At 42.6% G+C, this 19,917-nt stretch overlaps 1 protein-coding gene across 1 annotated transcript; it reads right to left on the reverse strand.

Annotated features, from left to right (window-relative positions):
* Positions 1-31: 31 nt before the first annotated feature.
* On the reverse strand, positions 32-13,265 carry eppk1 (epiplakin 1; the record flags this gene model as incomplete). The annotated part of the gene is made up of 1 exon (XM_083982332.1): positions 32-13,265. The coding sequence occupies one exon, from the start codon at positions 13,263-13,265 to the stop codon at positions 828-830; it is 12,438 nt and encodes a 4,145-aa protein (XP_083838458.1). The 3' UTR covers positions 32-827.
* Between the last annotated feature and the right edge of the window lie 6,652 nt (positions 13,266-19,917).

A 19,917-nucleotide genomic window follows, 5' to 3' on the forward strand; every position in this document is an offset into this window, starting at 1 on the left:
AGATTAAGAAAGGTTTTACAGTAGTAAGAAAGATAAGTGCATTGTTAGTGCCCAGATTAGGTCAAAACAATCGGTGGTAAACAATATTCACTATAGTCACTTTTTTTTTTGCTGAAGTGCTGGACAACATGATTAAGGTGGAAAGCAGGCTAAATTAAACTCATCTCATCAGTGCAGAAACATAACAAAAACAACGACAATAAAAAAAAAACCAGAAAAAAAGTGTCATGATTCCAAAACATTTTATATCAGTTACTGCCATGTAAGTAAAGAAGACCGGAAATTGAAAACCCGACTAAAGCTGTAATTCTAGTTTGCATTTTTCAATGTTAACTCAGACAGTGAAAGACCAGTAGGCTTTAGAACACATAATTCATAAAAGCATTACATTTCATATGTGGATTTTTATGTCAAAGTTGGAGGCTTTACTTTGCAGTTTATGAGAGGTTTCGAGCCAATGAATTCTTGAAATCCCCAGGATGGGTTTGTTTTTCTTAATACAGAATCCCAATTTAGACTGTCAGTGCCATAGAGTACCAAAACGCCTGTAGTGTTCATGGTCAAAAAAATTAAAACAAAACACCGTTAACACCACTTTTCAATTCTATTGCTCCATTTACTAATCAATGGGAAGCTGTCAGCACAATACAATGTGCTTTTATTTTTTCCCCATATTTTATCGAGAGCAACCCCAGCTAACCAAAACTGGAACATTAAAACATAAGCAGTAAGTTATTCTGTGACTGTTGCAATGTGCTTGTGTGTGTGAGAATGTGATAAAGCAAACAAAAGCCAAAGATTTTGTTTTGATTTTTTGTTTTTTGGTCTTATCGATTCAAGGGGAGTAGGCTAAGACCTGTGATGGGATCAGTGATGCATCTCTCCACCAGTTGGAGATAGGTGAGGTTCTCTTGAGTGTTGGGATCAAAGAAGCCCTTGGTGTCATCACCAGAATCAGACAAAATCTGGTTCATTTCCTCATCAAAGTAACCTCTTTGATATGCCACTTGTACCGGCACTCTGTGACTGTGCACTGGGTCAATTATTCCTCCTGTGGCAATTTGAGCTTCAAGGAGACGAATTCCATGATCTTTCACAATGAGATCTTTTTTCAGGGCTTGGAACAAAGAAATGATCTTTCCAGTGTAGGGGTCCTTGTATCCTGAAACGGCTCTTTCTGCCGAAAGCAGTTTGTTTCTCCACTCATTGCCAACCACTCCTTGAGCCACAGCTTCCACCACTGAAAGTTTCTTGTTGTTCACAGGGTCAATGACAAAGCCAGTGGCAGCCTGGGCCTCCAGCAGAACCAGAGAAGTACCAGGAGTCAGCAGACCTTTGCGTCTGGCTTCGTAGATACTCAGGGTCTCTTCAGTGGACTGCAGGTATACTCCTGCAATGCTGTTGGTTCCCTCAAGATACTTGCGAACTGAGTCCATTTCACTCACTTGTGTCACTGAGACTTTTCCAGAGCTGAGATCTTTATAAAGGTCCTCTGTGATGATTTGTGATTCAAGCAGCTCAGTTACACTGACATCTTTCCTGATTCCACAGAAGTTTAGATCTTCACATGTCTTTGTCATTGTAGTAGTGGTGATGGTAGTTGTCATTTTGGTGTCCACTTGTGTTTGATGCTTAATGATTTCCAGGATAATCTCTAGGAGACGTTCAATTGTGATTGATCCAGACTTGTGCTGTTGCACAAGCTCTCTTCTCTTCTCCTCAGTGATGTATTTGGAGTAGAGCAGATCCCACAGAGACACTGTTGTTCCTTGGTACATCCCCCCTGCTTTGGTTGTTGTTTTAGATTTCAGAATGAGTTTTGTGGCCTCATCAACAAAGAAATAAAACTCACCTTTTTTCACAATGACCAGTAGGCTAAAGCCTGTCATGGGATCAGTGAAACATCTTTCCACCAGTTGGAGATAGGTGAGATTCTCTTGAGTGTTGGGGTCAAAGAAGCCCTTGGTGTCATCATCAGGATCAGACAAAATCTGGTTCATTTCCTCATCAAAGTATCCTCTTTGATATGCCACTTGTACCGGCACTCTGTGACTGTGCACTGGGTCAATTATTCCTCCTGTGGCAATTTGAGCTTCAAGGAGACGGATTCCATGATCTTTCACAATGAGATCTTTTTTCAGGGCTTGGAACAAAGAAATTGTCCCTCCAGTGTAGTGGTCCTTGTATCCTGTAACGGCTCTTTCTGCAGATAGCAGTTTGTTTTTCCACTCATTGCCAACCACTCCTTGAGCCACAGCGTCTTCTACTGAAAGTTTCTTGTTGTTCACTGGGTCAATGACAAAGCCAGTGGCAGCTTGGGCCTCCAGCAGAACCAGAGAAGTACCAGGTTTCAACAGGCCTTTACTTTTGGCTTCGTAGATACTCAGGGTCTCTTCAGTGGACTGGAGGTATACCCCTGCAATGCTGTTGGTTCCCTCAAGATACTTGCGAACTGAGTCCATTTCACTCACTTGTGTCACTGAGACTTTTCCAGAGCTGAGATCTTCATAGAGGTCCTCTGTGATGATTTGTGATTCAAGCAGCTCAGTAGCACTGACATCTTTCCTGATTCCACAGAAGTTTAGATCTTCACATGTCTTTGTCATTGTAGTGGTGGTGATGGTAGTTGTTGTCTTTGTGTCCACTTGTGTTTGATGCTTAATGATTTCCAGGATAATCTCTAGGAGACGTTCAATTGTGATTGATCCAGACTTGTACTGTTGCACAAGCTCTCTTCTCTTCTCTTCAGTGATGTATTTGGAGTAGAGCAGATCCCACAGAGACACTGTTGTTCCTTGGTATTTGCCTCCTGCTTTGGTTGTTGTTGTAGATTTCAGAATGAGTTTTGTGGCCTCATCAATAAAGAAATAAAACTCACCCTTTTTCACAATGACCAGTAGGCTAAAGCCTGTCATGGGATCAGTGAAACATCTTTCTACCAGTTGGAGATAGGTGAGATTCTCTTGAGTGTTAGGGTCAAAGAAGCCCTTGGTGTCATCACCAGAATCAGACAAAATCTGGTTCATTTCCTCATCAAAGTAACCTCTTTGATATGCCACTTGTACCGGCACTCTGTGACTGTGCACTGGGTCAATTATTCCTCCTGTGGCAATTTGAGCTTCAAGGAGACGAATTCCATGATCTCTCACAATGAGATCTTTTGTTAGGGCTTGGAACAAAGAAATTGTCTTTCCAGTGTAGGGGTCCTTGTATCCTGTCACGGCTCTTTCTGCCGACAGCAGTTTGTTTTTCCACTCATGGCCAACCACTCCTTGAGCCACAGCTTCTTCTACTGAAAGTTTCTTGTTGTTCACTGGGTCAATGACAAAGCCAGTGGCAGCTTGGGCCTCCAGCAGAACCAGAGAAGTACCAGGTTTCAACAGGCCTTTACTTTTGGCTTCGTAGATACTCAGGGTCTCTTCAGTGGACTGCAGGTATACTCCTGCAATGCTGTTGGTTCCCTCAAGATACTTGCGAACTGAGTCCAGTTCACTCACTTGTGTCACTGAGACTTTTCCAGAGCTGAGATCTTTGTAAAGGTCCTCTGTGATGATTTGTGATTCAAGCAGCTCAGTAGCACTGACATCTTTCCTGATTCCACAGAAGTTTAGATCTTCACATGTCTTTGTCATTGTAGTAGTGGTGGTGGTAGTTGTTGTCTTTGTGTCCACTTGTGTTTGATGCTTAATTATTTCCAGGATAATCTCTAGGAGACGTTCAATTGTGATTGATCCAGACTTGTACTGTTGCACAAGCTCTCTTCTCTTCTCCTCAGTGATGTATTTGGAGTAGAGCAGATCCCACAGAGACACTGTTGTTCCTTGGTATTTGCCTCCTGCTTTGGTTGTTGTTGTAGATTTCAGAATGAGTTTTGTTGCTTCATCAACAAAGAAATAAAGCTCACCTTTTTTCACAATGACCAGTAGGCTAAAACCTGTGATGGGATCAGTGAAACATCTTTCCACCAGTTGAAGATAGGTGAGGTTCTCGTGAGTGTTGGGGTCAAAGAAGCCCTTGGTGTCATCATCAGAATCAGACAAAATCTGGTTCATTTCCTCATCAAAGTATCCTCGATCATATGCCACTTGTACCGGCACTCTGTGACTGTGCACTGGGTCAATTATTCCTCCTGTGGCAATTTGAGCTTCAAGGAGACGGATTCCATGATCTTTCACAATGAGATCTTTTGTTAGGGCTTGGAACAAAGAAATTGTCTTTCCAGTGTAGGGGTCCTTGTATCCTGTCACGGCTCTTTCTGCCGACAGCAGTTTGTTTTTCCACTCATTGCCAACCACTCCTTGAGCCACAGCTTCTTCTACTGAAAGTTTCTTGTTGTTCACAGGGTCAATGACAAAGCCAGTGGCAGCCTGGGCCTCCAGCAGAACCAGAGAAGTACCAGGAGTCAGAAGGCCTTTACCTTTGGCTTCATAGATACTCAGTGTTTCATTGGTGGACTGCAGGTATACTCCTGCAAGGCTGTTGGTTCCCTCAAGGTACTTGCGAACTGAGTCCATTTCACTCACTTGTGTCACTGAGACTTTTCCAGAGCTGAGATCTTTGTAAAGGTCCTCTGTGATGATTTGTGATTCAAGCAGCTCAGTAGCGCTGACATCTTTCCTGATTCCACAGAAGTTTAGATCTTCACATGTCTTTGTCATTGTAGTAGTGGTGATGGTAGTTGTCATTTTGGTGTCCACTTGTGTTTGATGCTTAATGATTTCCAGGATAATCTCTAGGAGACGTTCAATTGTGATTGACCCAGACTTGTGCTGTTGCACAAGCTCTCTTCTCTTCTCCTCAGTGATGTATTTGGAGTAGAGCAGATCCCACAGAGATACTGTTGTTCCTTGGTACATCCCCCCTGCTTTGGTTGTTGTTTTAGATTTCAGAGTGAGTTTTGTGGCCTCATCAACAAAGAAATAAAACTCACCTTTTTTCACAATGACCAGTAGGCTAAAGCCTGTCATTGGATCAGTGAAACATCTTTCCACCAGTTGGAGATAGGTGAGATTCTCTTGAGTGTTGGGGTCAAAGAAGCCCTTGGTGTCATCATCAGGATCAGACAAAATCTGGTTCATTTCCTCATCAAAGTATCCTCTTTGATATGCCACTTGTACCGGCACTCTGTGACTGTGCACTGGGTCAATTATTCCTCCTGTGGCAATTTGAGCTTCAAGGAGACGAATTCCATGATCTTTCACAATGAGATCTTTTTTCAGGGCTTGGAACAAAGAAATTGTCCCTCCAGTGTAGGGGTCCTTGTATCCTGTAACGGCTCTTTCTGCCGACAGCAGTTTGTTTTTCCACTCATTGCCAACCACTCCTTGAGCCACAGCGTCTTCTACTGAAAGTTTCTTGTTGTTCACTGGGTCAATGACAAAGCCAGTGGCAGCTTGGGCCTCCAGCAGAACCAGAGAAGTACCAGGTTTCAACAGGCCTTTACTTTTGGCTTCGTAGATACTCAGGGTCTCTTCAGTGGACTGCAGGTATACTCCTGCAATGCTGTTGGTTCCCTCAAGATACTTGCGAACTGAGTCCATTTCACTCACTTGTGTCACTGAGACTTTTCCAGAGCTGAGATCTTCAAAGAGGTCCTCTGTGATGATTTGTGATTCAAGCAGCTCAGTAGCACTGACATCTTTCCTGATTCCACAGAAGTTTAGATCTTCACATGTCTTTGTCATTGTAGTAGTGGTGATGGTAGTTGTTGTCTTTGTGTCCACTTGTGTTTGATGCTTAATGATTTCCAGGATAATCTCTAGGAGACGTTCAATGGTGATTGATCCAGACTTGTACTGTTGCACAAGCTCTCTTCTCTTCTCTTCAGTGGTGTATTTGGAGTAGAGCAGATCCCACAGAGACACTGTTGTTCCTTGGTATTTGCCTCCTGCTTTGGTTGTTGTTGTAGATTTCAGAATGAGTTTTGTGGCCTCATCAACAAAGAAATAAAGCTCACCTTTTTTCACAATGACCAGTAGGCTAAAACCTGTGACGGGATCAGTGAAACATCTTTCTACCAGTTGCAGATAGGTGAGGTTCTCTTGAGTGTTGGGGTCAAAGAAGCCCTTGGTGTCATCACCAGTATCAGACAAAATCTGGTTCATTTCCTCATCAAAGTATCCTCTATCATATGCCACTTGTACCGGCACTCTGTGACTGTGCACTGGGTCAATTATTCCTCCTGTGGCAATTTGAGCTTCAAGGAGACGGATTCCATGATCTTTCACAATGAGATCTTTTGTTAGGGCTTGGAACAAAGAAATTGTCCCTCCAGTGTAGGGGTCCTTGTATCCTGTCACGGCTCTTTCTGCCGACAGCAGTTTGTTTTTCCACTCATTGCCAACCACTCCTTGAGCTACAGCTTCTTCTACTGAAAGTTTCTTGTTGTTCACAGGGTCAATGACAAAGCCAGTGGCAGCCTGGGCCTCAAGCAGAACCAGAGAAGTACCAGGAGTCAGAAGGCCTTTACCTTTGGCTTCATAGATACTCAGTGTTTCATTGGTGGACTGCAGGTATACTCCTGCAATGCTGTTGGTTCCCTCAAGGTACTTGCGAACTGAGTCCATTTCACTCACTTGTGTCACTGAAACTTTTCCAGAGCTGAGATCTTTGTAAAGGTCCTCTGTGATGATTTGTGATTCAAGCAGCTCAGTAGCACTGACATCTTTCCTGATTCCACAGAAGTTTAGATCTTCACATGTCTTTGTCATTGTAGTGGTGGTGATGGTAGTTGTCATTTTGGTGTCCACTTGTGTTTGATGCTTAATGATTTCCAGGATAATCTCTAGGAGACGTTCAATTGTGATTGACCCAGACTTGTGCTGTTGCACAAGCTCTCTTCTCTTCTCCTCAGTGATGTATTTGGAGTAGAGCAGATCCCACAGAGACACTGTTGTTCCTTGGTATTTGCCTCCTGCTTTGGTTGTTGTTGTAGATTTCAGAATGAGTTTTGTTGCTTCATCAACAAAGAAATAAAACTCACCCTTTTTCACAATGACCAGTAGGCTAAATCCTGTGATGGGATCAGTGAAACATCTTTCCACCAGTTGAAGATAGGTGAGATTCTCGTGAGTGTTGGGGTCAAAGAAGCCCTTGGTGTCATCATCAGAATCAGACAAAATCTGGTTCATTTCCTCATCAAAGTAACCTCTTTGATATGCCACTTGTACCGGCACTCTGTGACTGTGCACTGGGTCAATTATTCCTCCTGTGGCAATTTGAGCTTCAAGGAGACGGATTCCATGATCTTTCACAATGAGATCTTTTGTTAGGGCTTGAAACAAAGAAATTGTCTTTCCAGTGTAGGGGTCCTTGTATCCTGTCACGGCTCTTTCTGCCGACAGCAGTTTGTTTTTCCACTCATTGCCAACCACTCCTTGAGCCACAGCTTCTTCTACTGAAAGTTTCTTGTTGTTCACAGGGTCAATGACAAAGCCAGTGGCAGCCTGGGCCTCCAGCAGAACCAGAGAAGTACCAGGAGTCAGAAGGCCTTTACCTTTGGCTTCATAGATACTCAGTGTTTCATTGGTGGACTGCAGGTATACTCCTGCAATGCTGTTGGTTCCCTCAAGGTACTTGCGAACCGAGTCCATTTCACTCACTTGTGTCACTGAGACTTTTCCAGAGCTGAGATCTTTGTAAAGGTCCTCTGTGATGATTTGTGATTCAAGCAGCTCAGTAGCACTGACATCTTTCCTGATTCCACAGAAGTTTAGATCTTCACATGTCTCTGTGGTTGTAGTGGTGGTGATGGTAGTTGTCATTTTGGTGTCCACTTGTGTTTGGCGTGGAATGATTTCCAGGATAATCTCTAGGAGACGTTCAATTGTGATTGATCCAGACTTGTACTGCTGCACAAGCTCTCTTCTCTTCTCCTCAGTGATGTATTTGGAGTAGAGCAGATCCCACAGAGTCACTGTTGTTCCTTGGTATTTGCCTCCTGCTTTGGTTGTTGTTGTAGATTTCAGAATGAGTTTTGTGGCCTCATCAACAAAGAAATAAAACTCGCCTTTCTTTACAATAGACAGTAAGTTAAGGCCTGTGATTGGGTCAATGACACATCTCTCCACCAGTTGGAGGTAGGTGAGGTTCTCTTTGGTGTTGGGATCAAAGAAGCCCTTGGTATCATCATCAGGATCAGACAAAATCTGGTTCATTTCCTCGTCAAAGTATCCTCTATCATATGCCACTTGTACCGGCACTCTGTGACTGTGCACTGGGTCAATTATTCCTCCTGTGGCAATTTGAGCTTCAAGGAGACGAATTCCATGATCTTTCACAATGAGATCTTTTTTCAAAGCCTGGAACAAAGAAATTATGTCTCCAGTGTAGGGGTCTTTGTAGCCTGTAACAGCCCTCTCTGCTGAAAGCAGTTTGTTTTTCCACTCACTGCCAACCACTCCTTGAGCCACAGCTTCCTCCACTGAAAGTTTCTTGTTATTCACTGGGTCAATGACAAATCCAGTTGCTGCTTGGGCCTCTAACAGCACAAGAGAAGTGCCAGGGGTAAGCAGGCCTTTGGATCTGGCTTCATAGATGCTCATCACTTTCCTTGTGGATTCAACTCTGACTCCTGCTATGCAGTTTGTAGCTCCAAGATATTTTTGAATTGATTCCATGTTGTTAACCTTCTCTACACTGATTTCTCCTTGTATGATCTGTGTAAAGAGCTCCTGTGAGATTATCTGTGACTCATACAACTCACTGGCTGTGACCCGCTTCCTCAACCCTTTGAACTTCTTTTCTTTTGATGACACCTCTGTAATGATAGCTGTGAGTATTTCAATGATTTCCTCTACTTTCATGGCTCCTGACTTGTATTGCTGAATGAGCTGCTTCCTCTTTTGCTCTGATATGTACTCAGAGACCAGTACCTCCCACAGTGTCACTGATTTGTCTTGAAATTTCCCTGCATTCATGGCAATAGTTTTGTTTTTGAATGCAAGCTCAATTTGGTCATCTGTGTGAAATACACGGCATTTCTCTTCATACAAGGGCAGCAGAAGCAGCCCAGTTTTGGGATCTTTTTCACATTGTTTTATCAGCTGGAGGTAAGAGATGTTCTCTTTGGTATTTGGGTCAAAGAATCCCTTGGCATCATCAGTGGGGTTTGATAAAATTTTCCCTATTTCTTCATCAAGATATCCCTTCTTGATAGCAATGTGGATGGGTAGCCTGTGGCTTTGATTTGGGTCAATAATTCCTCCAGTTGCTATCTGTGCCTCAAGTAGACGACTGCCATCACTTCTCTGAAGAAGCTGTTCATTCATAGCTTCAAACAGTGAAATGCTTGCATCCGTATATGGGTCTTGATAGCCAGTGACAGCTCGTTCAGCAGAGAGAAGGCTCTCATGGACATCTGGTCCAATTACTTTCTCTCCCACAGCCTCATCAACAGTATAAAACTTGTTTTTTAGAGGATCAATCACCCACCCTGTGGCTGCCTGTGCTTCAAGCAGAAGAAGTGCAATGCCAGGTGTTAACAGATTTTGCTGTTTTGCTTCATATATGCTCATCACTTTCTGTGACGGATGAAGTTTCACACCAGCAATGCTTCCAGTTCCCCTCAGGTATCCTCTCACAGATTCACGTTCGGTTACTGCTTCAAAAGTGAGTTTTTCTTCCTCTATTTGTTTGAATGTGTCTGCATTGATGATATCAGAATCCAGTAGTTGTTGAACAAAGACAGGCTTCCTCAGGCACATTGTCATTTTGGGCTTTTTGCTCTTCTCCAGTTTTTCAATGGTGGAAATCACTAGTGTGATTATAGTTTGGGTGGTAATCTTCTTTGCTCTGAATTTTTCAATGAAATCAAGCTGCTCCTCTTCAGTGAAATACCTGGAGTGAATCAGGTCCCATAAAGACACAGATTTTCCTGAGTAGCATCCTACTAACACGTTCACAGTTGTCTTCTCAAACTCACTCTTTATCTCTGTGTCAGTATACATTTTTGCTTTTGCTCCAGTAGCGGTTGGTCTGTCATTCAGTGGCAGGAGAAACAGTCCTGTTTCCTTGTCTTTTAAACATCTGCCCAACATCTCCATGTATGTCAGATTTTCTTGTGTAGTTGGGTCAAAGAATCCCTTTGTGTCATCACTTGGGTCTGTCAGGATTTGATTGAGTTCTGCATCAAAATAGCCTTTCTTGTATGCAACCTCGAGGGGTAGATGAAGACACTTCAAGGGATCAATGATCCCACCTGTAGCAATCTGGGCCTCAAGTAAACGAATGCCATGCTGCTTGACAATCAAATCCTTTTTCAAGGCTTGAAAAAGTGAGATCTTCTGACCAGTGTATGGATCTGTGTAACCAGTGACCGCCCTTTCTGCAGACAAAAGCTTTTCATACATCTGTGGACCAATTGTGTTTTCTCTGAGAGCTTCTTCCACTGTAAGCTTTTTGTTTTTCATAGGGTCAACAATGAATCCTGTGGCTGCCTGTGCTTCGAGGAGGCAATGGGCAGTGCCAGGCGTAAGAATACCAATTTTCTGTGCCTCATAGATGCTCAGCTTCTGATTGGAGGGTTGCAGAATCACGCCACCCACGCCACATTTTCCCTGTATGTAGTCTCTCACACTGTCCATTTTCAGCACATCAGTGCTTTTCAGCTGTCCATCAATCAGACTGTTGTATGTTGCTTCATTCAGAATCCCAAGATCCAGAAGATCGATGACAGAGACCTCTCCTCTGAGACCCTTGAAGTTCAACTCTTCTTGCTGTTTGATCTCCTTCTTCTCAATGATCTGTACAATTGTGATGGTGAGTTGCTCAATTGTGATTTTTCTTGATTTGAAGAGCTTGAAAAACTCCTGACGTTTGTCTTCAGACAGGTACTCTGAGTTGATCAGGTCCCACAGTGTTGTGTGCTTGCCCTTGAACCTTCCATACTTAACTGTAACTGTTGTTTTGAATGTTTCACGAAGATTATCATCAATTTTAATTTTGTGACTTTTGCCTTTAAGTGGCAAGAGACACAGACCTGTGCTGGGATCTGTGACACATCTGGCCATGAGCTGCAAGTACGTCAGGTTGTCATGAGTGTTGGGGTCAAAGAATCCTTTGGTGTCATCACTTGGATCACTCAGGATCTGATCCATCTCCTTATTGAAGTATCCCCTCTTGTAGGCCACCTGGACAGGAATTCGATGGCTATTCACTGGGTCAATGATCCCTCCAGTGGCAATTTGTGCCTCCAGGAGACGAATTCCATGGTCTTGCAGAATGAGGTCTTTCTGCATTGCTTGGAACAAGGAGATTTTTTTGCCATCAGATGGGTCGATGTACCCAGTAACTGCTTTCTCTGCTGAGCGCAGCTTTTGACAGACATCAGGCCCCACAATTTTTGCTTTGACAGCATCATCCACTGAAAACTTCCTGTTTCCAATGGGGTCAATAATGAACCCTGTTGCTGCCTGTGCCTCCAGAAGAATTAGAGCAGTTCCTGGCATCAGCTTTCCTTTCTGTTTAGCCTGGTAGATGGTCATGATTTGAGAATCAGGGAGCAGGACACCTGCAATACTGTTTTTCCCCTGCAGGTACACATTTACATTTTCATCTTCCATCACTTCTTTCACTGACGTTTTCCCCTTCTTCAGATCCTCCAGGACCTCCTTGCTTATGATTTCTGCGTCCACAAGTTGGTTGGCTGTGACACATTCTCTGATGCCTTCAAAGACAACTTTAGTTGTTTTCACTGACTTCTCTATGACTTCCATAACTATTTTAATGATCACAGAGATAGTGTACTTCCCTTCTCTAAACTTCTGAATGATGTCTTGCCTTTGCTGTTCTTCAAAGTATTCTGACATCAGCAGTTCCCACAGAGATACTGTCATCCCCATGTACTTCCCACATGTCACTTTCACTTTGGTCTCCTTAAGAGCCTTTTTACTTTTGAAGTCAATGAAGTTGAAGTTCAGACTGCCAGATTTGTCATGGAATGGGAGGAGACACAGTCCGGTGGCAGGATCACTGACACATCGTTCCATCAGCTGAAGATAGGTAAGATTATCTTCTGTGTTAGGGTCAAAAAACCCTTTTGTGTCATCCCCTGAATCCTCTAGTATGGCATGCATTTCTTCATTAAAGTAGCCTCTCTGGAAGGCCACTTCAGTCGGCAGTCTGTGACTGTAGATTGGGTCTATTATTCCACCGGTAGCAATTTGTGCCTCGAGCAGGCGGATACCGTGATCCTTGACAATGAGGTCTTTTGACAGTGCTTGGAACAGGGATATGGTTTTACCTGTGTATGGGTCTTTATATCCAGTAACTGCTCTCTCAGCTGAACGCAGCTTTGCATGATACTCTGGACCCACAAGTTTGTTTTTGATGGCTTCGTCCACAGTGTAAGTTTTATTTTCTATTGGATCAATCACAAATCCAGTCGCAGCTTGAGCTTCCAGTAGAATTAGGGCTGTTCCGGGCATCAGTATGCGTTGTTTCATGGCTTCGTAAATGCTCATTTTCTGATTGGTTGAAAGTATAGCAATGCCCGCAATACTACTGCTTCCCTCCAGGTATTCTTTCACATTTTCCCTCAGCAACACTTCCTTTGTTGTGATCTTTCCCTTCTGTAGGTCTTCAAATGTTTCTTTGTCGATGATCTTTGAGTGAAGGAGTTCAGTGGAGGAAAGGCATTTTCTCAGACCTTTGAATGTGATGCAGATGGGAAGGAGCAGCAGGTCTGTGTCAGGCTCGACAGTGCATTTCTCCAGGAGGCTTTGGTAGTTGAGATTTTCTTGTGAAGTCGGATCGTAGAATACTTTGAGCTCTGACATTTGGTCATTGAGCAGGTCTTTCTCGTAGTAGCCCCTTTGAATGGCCAATTCAGTTGAAATCTTTTTCTTCTCAATGGGATCAAACAGGCCTTGTGTGGCTATCTGTGCCTCCAACAGCCTGAATCCATAATCTCTTGGGACTACATCTTTTTGCATAGCTTGGAATACAGATATTGTTTGGTCAGTGTAGGGGTCTACGTAGCCAGTGATGGCTTGCTCCGCTTTTAGCAGTTTCTCTTTCATCTCTGGCCCAACTACTCCCTGTTTAACAGCATCTTCAACGGAAAGTATTTTGGCGTTGATCACGTCGATGATGCCCCCTGTGGCAGCTTGAGCTTCAAGCATGGCTAATGCTGTTCCTGGTTTAAGCAAGCGTTTTTTCATGGCTTGATATATGGTTATCTTCTCCTTTGTATTCTCCAGAAATATACCGGCCAGAGGCCTGTGGACTCCTGTGTTCCCATTTTGATTCATTGCTTGACCGTCCATCTTGACCTGGAGATAATACATAAAGATAATACAAAAACAGTTTCTTAAATCGGACGTGGATATTGAATGCACCATCTTTAATTAACATTATCATTATTTTCTTTCACAAGCTGATAGTGTTAGTATGTGAGTTTTACAAGCTTTTGAGAAATTCCTAGTAGCCAGTTTAATAGATCCCAATGGCTTAAACTAAAACAGCCAGTACAATATCCCTGCAACAATTCTCTCCTTTGTTAAGGTATAGTGTTTATTAAGTTGTAAACAGATTTGGGGCTGCTGGACTGTGTTGTGTTATAGTGAGATGTATTTCTAGTTCATATAATTAAGTATATTAGAACCAGCTCTGTGTTTTTTTTAGTTTTTTTTTAGTATGCATTATTCCTTGTCCTAGAGTGTATGTGTATAAAACGGCAGGGTGTGATGCATGAATGAGTTACCCATAGTTTCCCAACACCAAACTCATGATTTCCTGACATCTTAGAAGCATTGCAAAATCAAAGTTGAAATACATTTCTAAATAACAGGTTAATGTTTTACGACCTTTGAATCACAGAACTAAATTTCAGCGGCACAGATATTTTTTAAACATGATTCATCTTCAAAGAACAAACCTCGATTTCCTGACTCTGTTGGAAGCCTCAGGTCCTTGGATGCTTCAAGCTTTTCCAAAATCCCGGATAAAGACCGAAGGTAGTCGGGCCTGTACAGTCAGGGACTTTGAAACTCCAGCCTGAAAAAGCAAAGTAAGTTTTGTTCTCATTTCTCTCCTTTGCAAACATGTCATCATTATTGTTTTATTATGTACAGTATGTATGAAAGTTATGGGTTTAATCCCAGGCCTGAGGCCTTTCCGTGTGATCCAATCCAATCCATTTTATTTATAAAGTACAATTTAGATAAACACAAAGGTTTCCAAAGTGATGTACAGTAAAATAAAACCATAAAACATACTAAAAGGCAAAACTACTAAAGATAAAAAAAAAACACAATAAAACATAATAAATAAATAAACACACTGCTCACCCCAGACAAAATATCTGTGCACATAAAAATCAACAGCCTACTGTACGTAGCATGAAAAGAGGAGTGTGAATGTGTGTGGCTGTAAGTGTGTCAGCCCTGTGATAAACTGGTGACATGTTTAGGGTGAACCACACCCAGTGTAGGTTTATGATATTTTATTTCTTTCAGTTTTAAACTTAAGGCGGAAAGTATCTCACAAGTATGTCAAGATAAAATTTATGGAGAAAAAAACAAAAACAAATCAGGACATCCAGAAAACTTCCACTGTCTCTTGATGAAATCTACAGTTTCATGCTCCTTGAGTGGCAGTGAAGTCAATACAGAACACTTTAACCTAGAGAAAGAAACTAACAAAATGTTCCAGCCCTGTTACGTGATCCCATACACGTACATATGAATAAAAAAAAACTATCAGGAAAAAACCAGTAGCTCTTTCCACCCCCTCTGATGATAGGCCAGTAGCTGTTTTTATGTGATACATGATGTCATCGCTGCACGGAGGAGTGAACATAATCAGTCTCTGGAAGTGGAAAAAAAAAGGGGTGTAGAGAGAAACGAAACCAGCAAGTTCACAAACTGTCTCTGAGACCGTAAATCAGGACAACAGACAAGTTACAATGTGAATATTATTACCTCCTCATGTCAGTCTGGGAACGGTGTCAGAAAATCAACTTAATTAGCTGCAGTGCAGGGGGTAAAAACCATCAGCTGCTACTGAAGTATTTTTCACAGAAGCTTGTGAGGACCGTGCAGTTAAAAATAGTCTCTCCTGGCATTTATAAACCCAGTGGACTAAAGGTGTGTACTGTTTTCACTACATGCAATGCAACACCTGCGAGGTCACTTCACTGCAGTTGCGACATTGTGACTTGTGAGAATCTACTGTACGAACAACACAACCATGTGCACGTACGAAACGGACCGAAACACTTGAAACAGCAGGAAGACGGTGCTGCGTTTCCTCGGCCTGCAGCTGCCGAAGCTCGCCCGCTTTGTAAATGTTTAACCCTTTTTTTTTTAAAGATCCTAAACATTCACTTAGTACATTCATCACACGCTGCAGGTTTGCTTATCTCACCCGAAAGGCAAATGCATAGGCTGCATAAAACTTTACAGTCCTGGAGCATCAACTGTTCTCAGTCGACTCTCAGTCCTCAGGCAAATACACTCTCCTGCCCCGAAAGAGATAGTGAATGAGTTTTATATACCCACTTCTAAAGATTGATAATGGACATTAAATATTGAAATACAAGGTTTCACTTTGTTATATACACAGTTTGTCCTTTTCAGGTTCCCCTGCTTCATCTGACACCGTCCCAAACAATATAGTCCTGTTCTAACATCCTCTGTCTGAACACAGCAACACAGCTCAGTGACAGTGTCAACAAAACCTGAATGTTACAGGCACCATGTGCACAGCCTCACACTTATAATAAAGTAACCACCCAGTTTTAATGTACAGCTGATTATTTCATACCAACTGGGGGTGTGACTAATGGTTAAGCTGCCAAGTATTTTCTTCAGGTTAATTGTTGGGTTGTTTAGTTTAACATCAAACAGACCAAAGCAGCAGCAGCTCGTTAAACTTTTGTCACATTTTCACATTAAATACGACTTTGACAAATAATCACTTATCAAACCAGCTAATTATCTTCTTATCACTCAACAAATGATTGCAGCTCCAATTCTGATTATCTCACTATTGACTTAATGAGTCATAAACATCAGTATTAATTGATTTATTGATCGATATATCATTTGAAACTACACATTTCAATTATATACCGTATGCAGATGAATAGTTTGAAAATAAACTATAATGTTTGGATTAGAAAATAAAATTGATTGTCGTTGATTTACATGAGCCTGAGTTGGTTAATTGCCCATGACGCCTCCGACACGGTCTAGTGTTCATTATGAGCTCACACCCACTTGTGTATATTTGTTTTTTTTAATCCTGTGTGAGTGCTGCTGCAGCATTTTTGCCGGAGGAAAAGAAGTTAAAGACTCAACAGTGTTAATTTTGTTTCTACGCTCAGATGGACATGGATAATCTTGTCAAGTCTCTATTAGTGTGGTGCACTTCTGACACGTCTCAGAAACAATAAAAACAGGAATGAATGAGGTTACGTAAGAGTTTGTGTAGCTGTAGAGCAGGATTACATGTGGGCTGATGTTCAGACCTGACATTGACACACAGGCCTAGTTTTCTGTAAAACTGTGGTCAAAGGTAATCACATAGGAATGTTTGTTTTACTGTTATATCAGGAGGGTGTGGGTGAACGCTACACCGGTTATTTCCACACTTTTGTAGCTTTGTTGAGACTTTCTCTGCCCACAACAAACCAAACTTCAGATTAACTGTGGTGTCACTTCTGTACCACACTCCCACAAAGAGCACAAAAAGCCTTTCATTCATCTTTCTTAAGCACTTTCAAACAAACAAAAGAAAACCACTAACTCCTCTGTCAATTTAAACTTTAAAGAAGAAAGTTCAGCTCTTACCTGAGTCCTCAGGAATCCTCTCAGTCTGCAGGTTGATCAGGTCGTTTCAACAGGATCAGCACAGAGACACTGGGAGGGTGGAGTGCTCCGAACATCAGAGGTCGTCCTCCCGGCTCACTGGTCAGATATAGAGCCAGTCCAGCTGTGAAGTCCCTCCTCCTCCCTCCTCCTCCTCCTAATTCTCCTCCTCCTCTGCCTCCTCTCCTTAGATTCGCTGACTTTAAGGCAGTGGAGCGTCTTTGCTCTGAGCTCAGGATGCCAGGAATTCCTGCAGATTTCCTGCGAGCGTCTCCATTGTGCTCTGAAACAATAACGGCAGCAGATTGAACGTTTCTAACTGAGCTGCACTATATAGGTGAGGACCTCATGTACAGTAAGAAGTCATCGACCGCTTTTAGTCTTTGCGTGCATGTCGTCTTAAAGATCGTTTTCCTCATACACCAGGGGGGTTAATTATTTCTCTTTTTACAATGCAGATTCCTTCAGTAAATGTCAGACATGATAATACGTACGTTCCTTATCTGACAGGATGAGCCGCGTGCCTCATGATTACGGGGGCCTTCTTCGTCTTTATGCAAGAGCCTCGCTCAGGTTTGGCCGGTTTTCAACTGAACATACCTGGAGCGCAGGAGAGACACATTAACAATGAGAAATCAATTGCATCAATAGGAAAAACAGACAAACCGTCTGGAGTTCTGTAAACCAGATGTAAAAGAAAGCATTAGTCAGGCTGTAATGACGACACTGAGGTAAAACATCCTGTGATTCATGTGCAGGTAAAAACAGGTGATAATATCTGATAAAGAAAAGTAACTATCTCCAAAATAAGTCCTCACATAAACCTCACCTGATACAGAAACTCTTAAATAGTTGCACTATTATTGTCTGAGACCCTGTAATCATGGACTTTATCTTCCACAGCATATTTATTGAAGGTGATAAACCTTCAATAAATTCTTGTCTTGTGATTCCAACACTACACAGAGTTGAAAAGGCAGCACGCCCACATGCAGTACTTCAAATTGAATAATCTCAGTCTAACAAAGTTTCTCATTGTCTCTGACGGCCAAGAAAAATATCACGTTTATTCCAAAGTGGCAGAACAACCAGGTGTGGTTCATAGAGTTCGACCAGCTTTATTGCAGTTCTCTCTTTTTTTTTATTGCGGTGTTTGAGCCGAGTGTGAAAGTGAAGCCGCTGCAGGTTTGAATAGAAGGAATCATGGAGTCGTTGTTTAACTTTTCACGCTGAAATGGGAATCAGTGATGAGAAGAGACGAAGAATGAGGAAGCACTCAAATAAAATAAAGACAACAAGAAGAAGACAGTGTCAGTCAGGTGTGGTGTTCTCGACTCAACCAAAAATTTCAGTCAACACCCTTTGGCAAATCAAGGGACTTCTTCCCCGAAGCCAAGTTCTCACCTGTAGCTCGCCCTGTCCTCCCACATCATCTCGCTCCGGGTGCCGTGGTTACGGCTGGGCGTGTCGACCACAGCGTTCTAGAGAAAAGAGGATTTAGGTGGAAGTGAAAGGTTTAATTAGAGACTCTGCTTGGCGTGACCGAAAACTCGGATAAGTTGACAAATTCCTGAGAGTTTATCTGACCCACCCTGACGTGTCAGAAGGAGGATGGTCTGGTCCCTCGCTTTATTGTGACTGGTCCCTCATTTTATTGTGACTGGTCCCTTGCTTTATTGTGACCGGTCCCTTGCTTTATCGTGTCCCCAGACCGGTCCCTCACTTTATTGTGACCGGTCCCTCACTTTATTGTGACCGGTCCCTCACTTTGTTGTAACTGGTCCCTCACTTTATTGTGACCGGTCCCTCACTTTGTTGTGACTGGTCCCTCACTTTATTGTGACCGGTCCCTCACTTTGTTGTGACTGGTCCCTCACTTTATTGTGACTGGTCCCTCACTTTATCATGTCCCCAGACCGGTCCCTCGCTTTATTGTGACTGGTCCCTCGCTTTATCGTGACCGGTCCCTCGCTTTATTGTGACTGGTCCCTCGCTTTATTGTGTCCCTAACTGGTCCCTCACTTTATCGTATCCCCAGAAACACTTCTTGTTGTGTCGGGAGGTTTTTTATCAAACTGATGAAGCTGTTTTCTGAATTTGTAGCACTTTTTTGTCATTGAGTGTTTTCTTCAGCTGTAGTGAGTTGATCCTTCAGGGCCACCGTACTTAGCAGTGGGTTTTCAGCCGGCATGCTAACTGGTCAAACTTCTGAATCAGAATCAGAATGAACTTTATGTCGATATAGAGGTACAACGAACCTTAGACCGGGAAGAAACACACTGAAATCTCCCAAAAAACTAATAATAAATCAAAGCAGTAAAAACAGTCTTTCTTCAGAGCATGTTCTCCTTTATACACCCCCCCCCCCACACACACACACACACACACACACACTCACACTCACACATGTCAGGCTACAGTACAGTCACTGGGGAGAAGTGCATCAGCAATTCCTAAATAGTGTGTTATTAGTCAGAGTTATTCAGAAATGTGTCTGACGCTGCAGAAAGGCTCCTGACCCGGGGGATCGAACCCTTCCTGCTGTGAACAAACCACTGTACCAAATCTGTATCCTTCATTATAGTGCTATTATTATCCTATTACCAAAAGCTTTGAATTGTCCTTGTGAATGGATGTATGTGTTGAATAGATAAAGTCACTCAGACAGGAGCTTTTATCAGATATTTATTTACTTGTGATGATTTATTTTTGTTATTTTACATGTTTTTATGTCTCATTTTATTTGCACAGATTGATTCGGATGGAGCAGAGAGCTCGTTACATCATGTTTGACCTGAGGAGGAGAAGTGAGAAGTTCAAACATCAGGACTGAGTGACGGCCACAGCAGCTCTGTGTGGATGTGACAGGTCTCTGCAGGCTCAGCCCTGAATGCGCCGGTGCAACAACTGCACTGACACCGTCGCCTCTGAACCGGTTTTATGCAAATATGCTGCGACTTTCACTTGCCAGACATTCTGCAATCTTCCAGTCATCTGTAAAAACACAGATTTGGCTTGTTCATCACTTAGAAACTCATTAGTTATAATACAATCACGCCTTTAAATCTGAACCTCGAGCCAACGACCAAACCCCTGATCGGAACTA

The sequence above is a fragment of the Trachurus trachurus genome (genome assembly GCF_905171665.1).
Source record: "Trachurus trachurus genome assembly, chromosome: 11".
In the NCBI taxonomy this organism is placed as follows: Eukaryota; Metazoa; Chordata; class Actinopteri; order Carangiformes; family Carangidae; genus Trachurus; species Trachurus trachurus.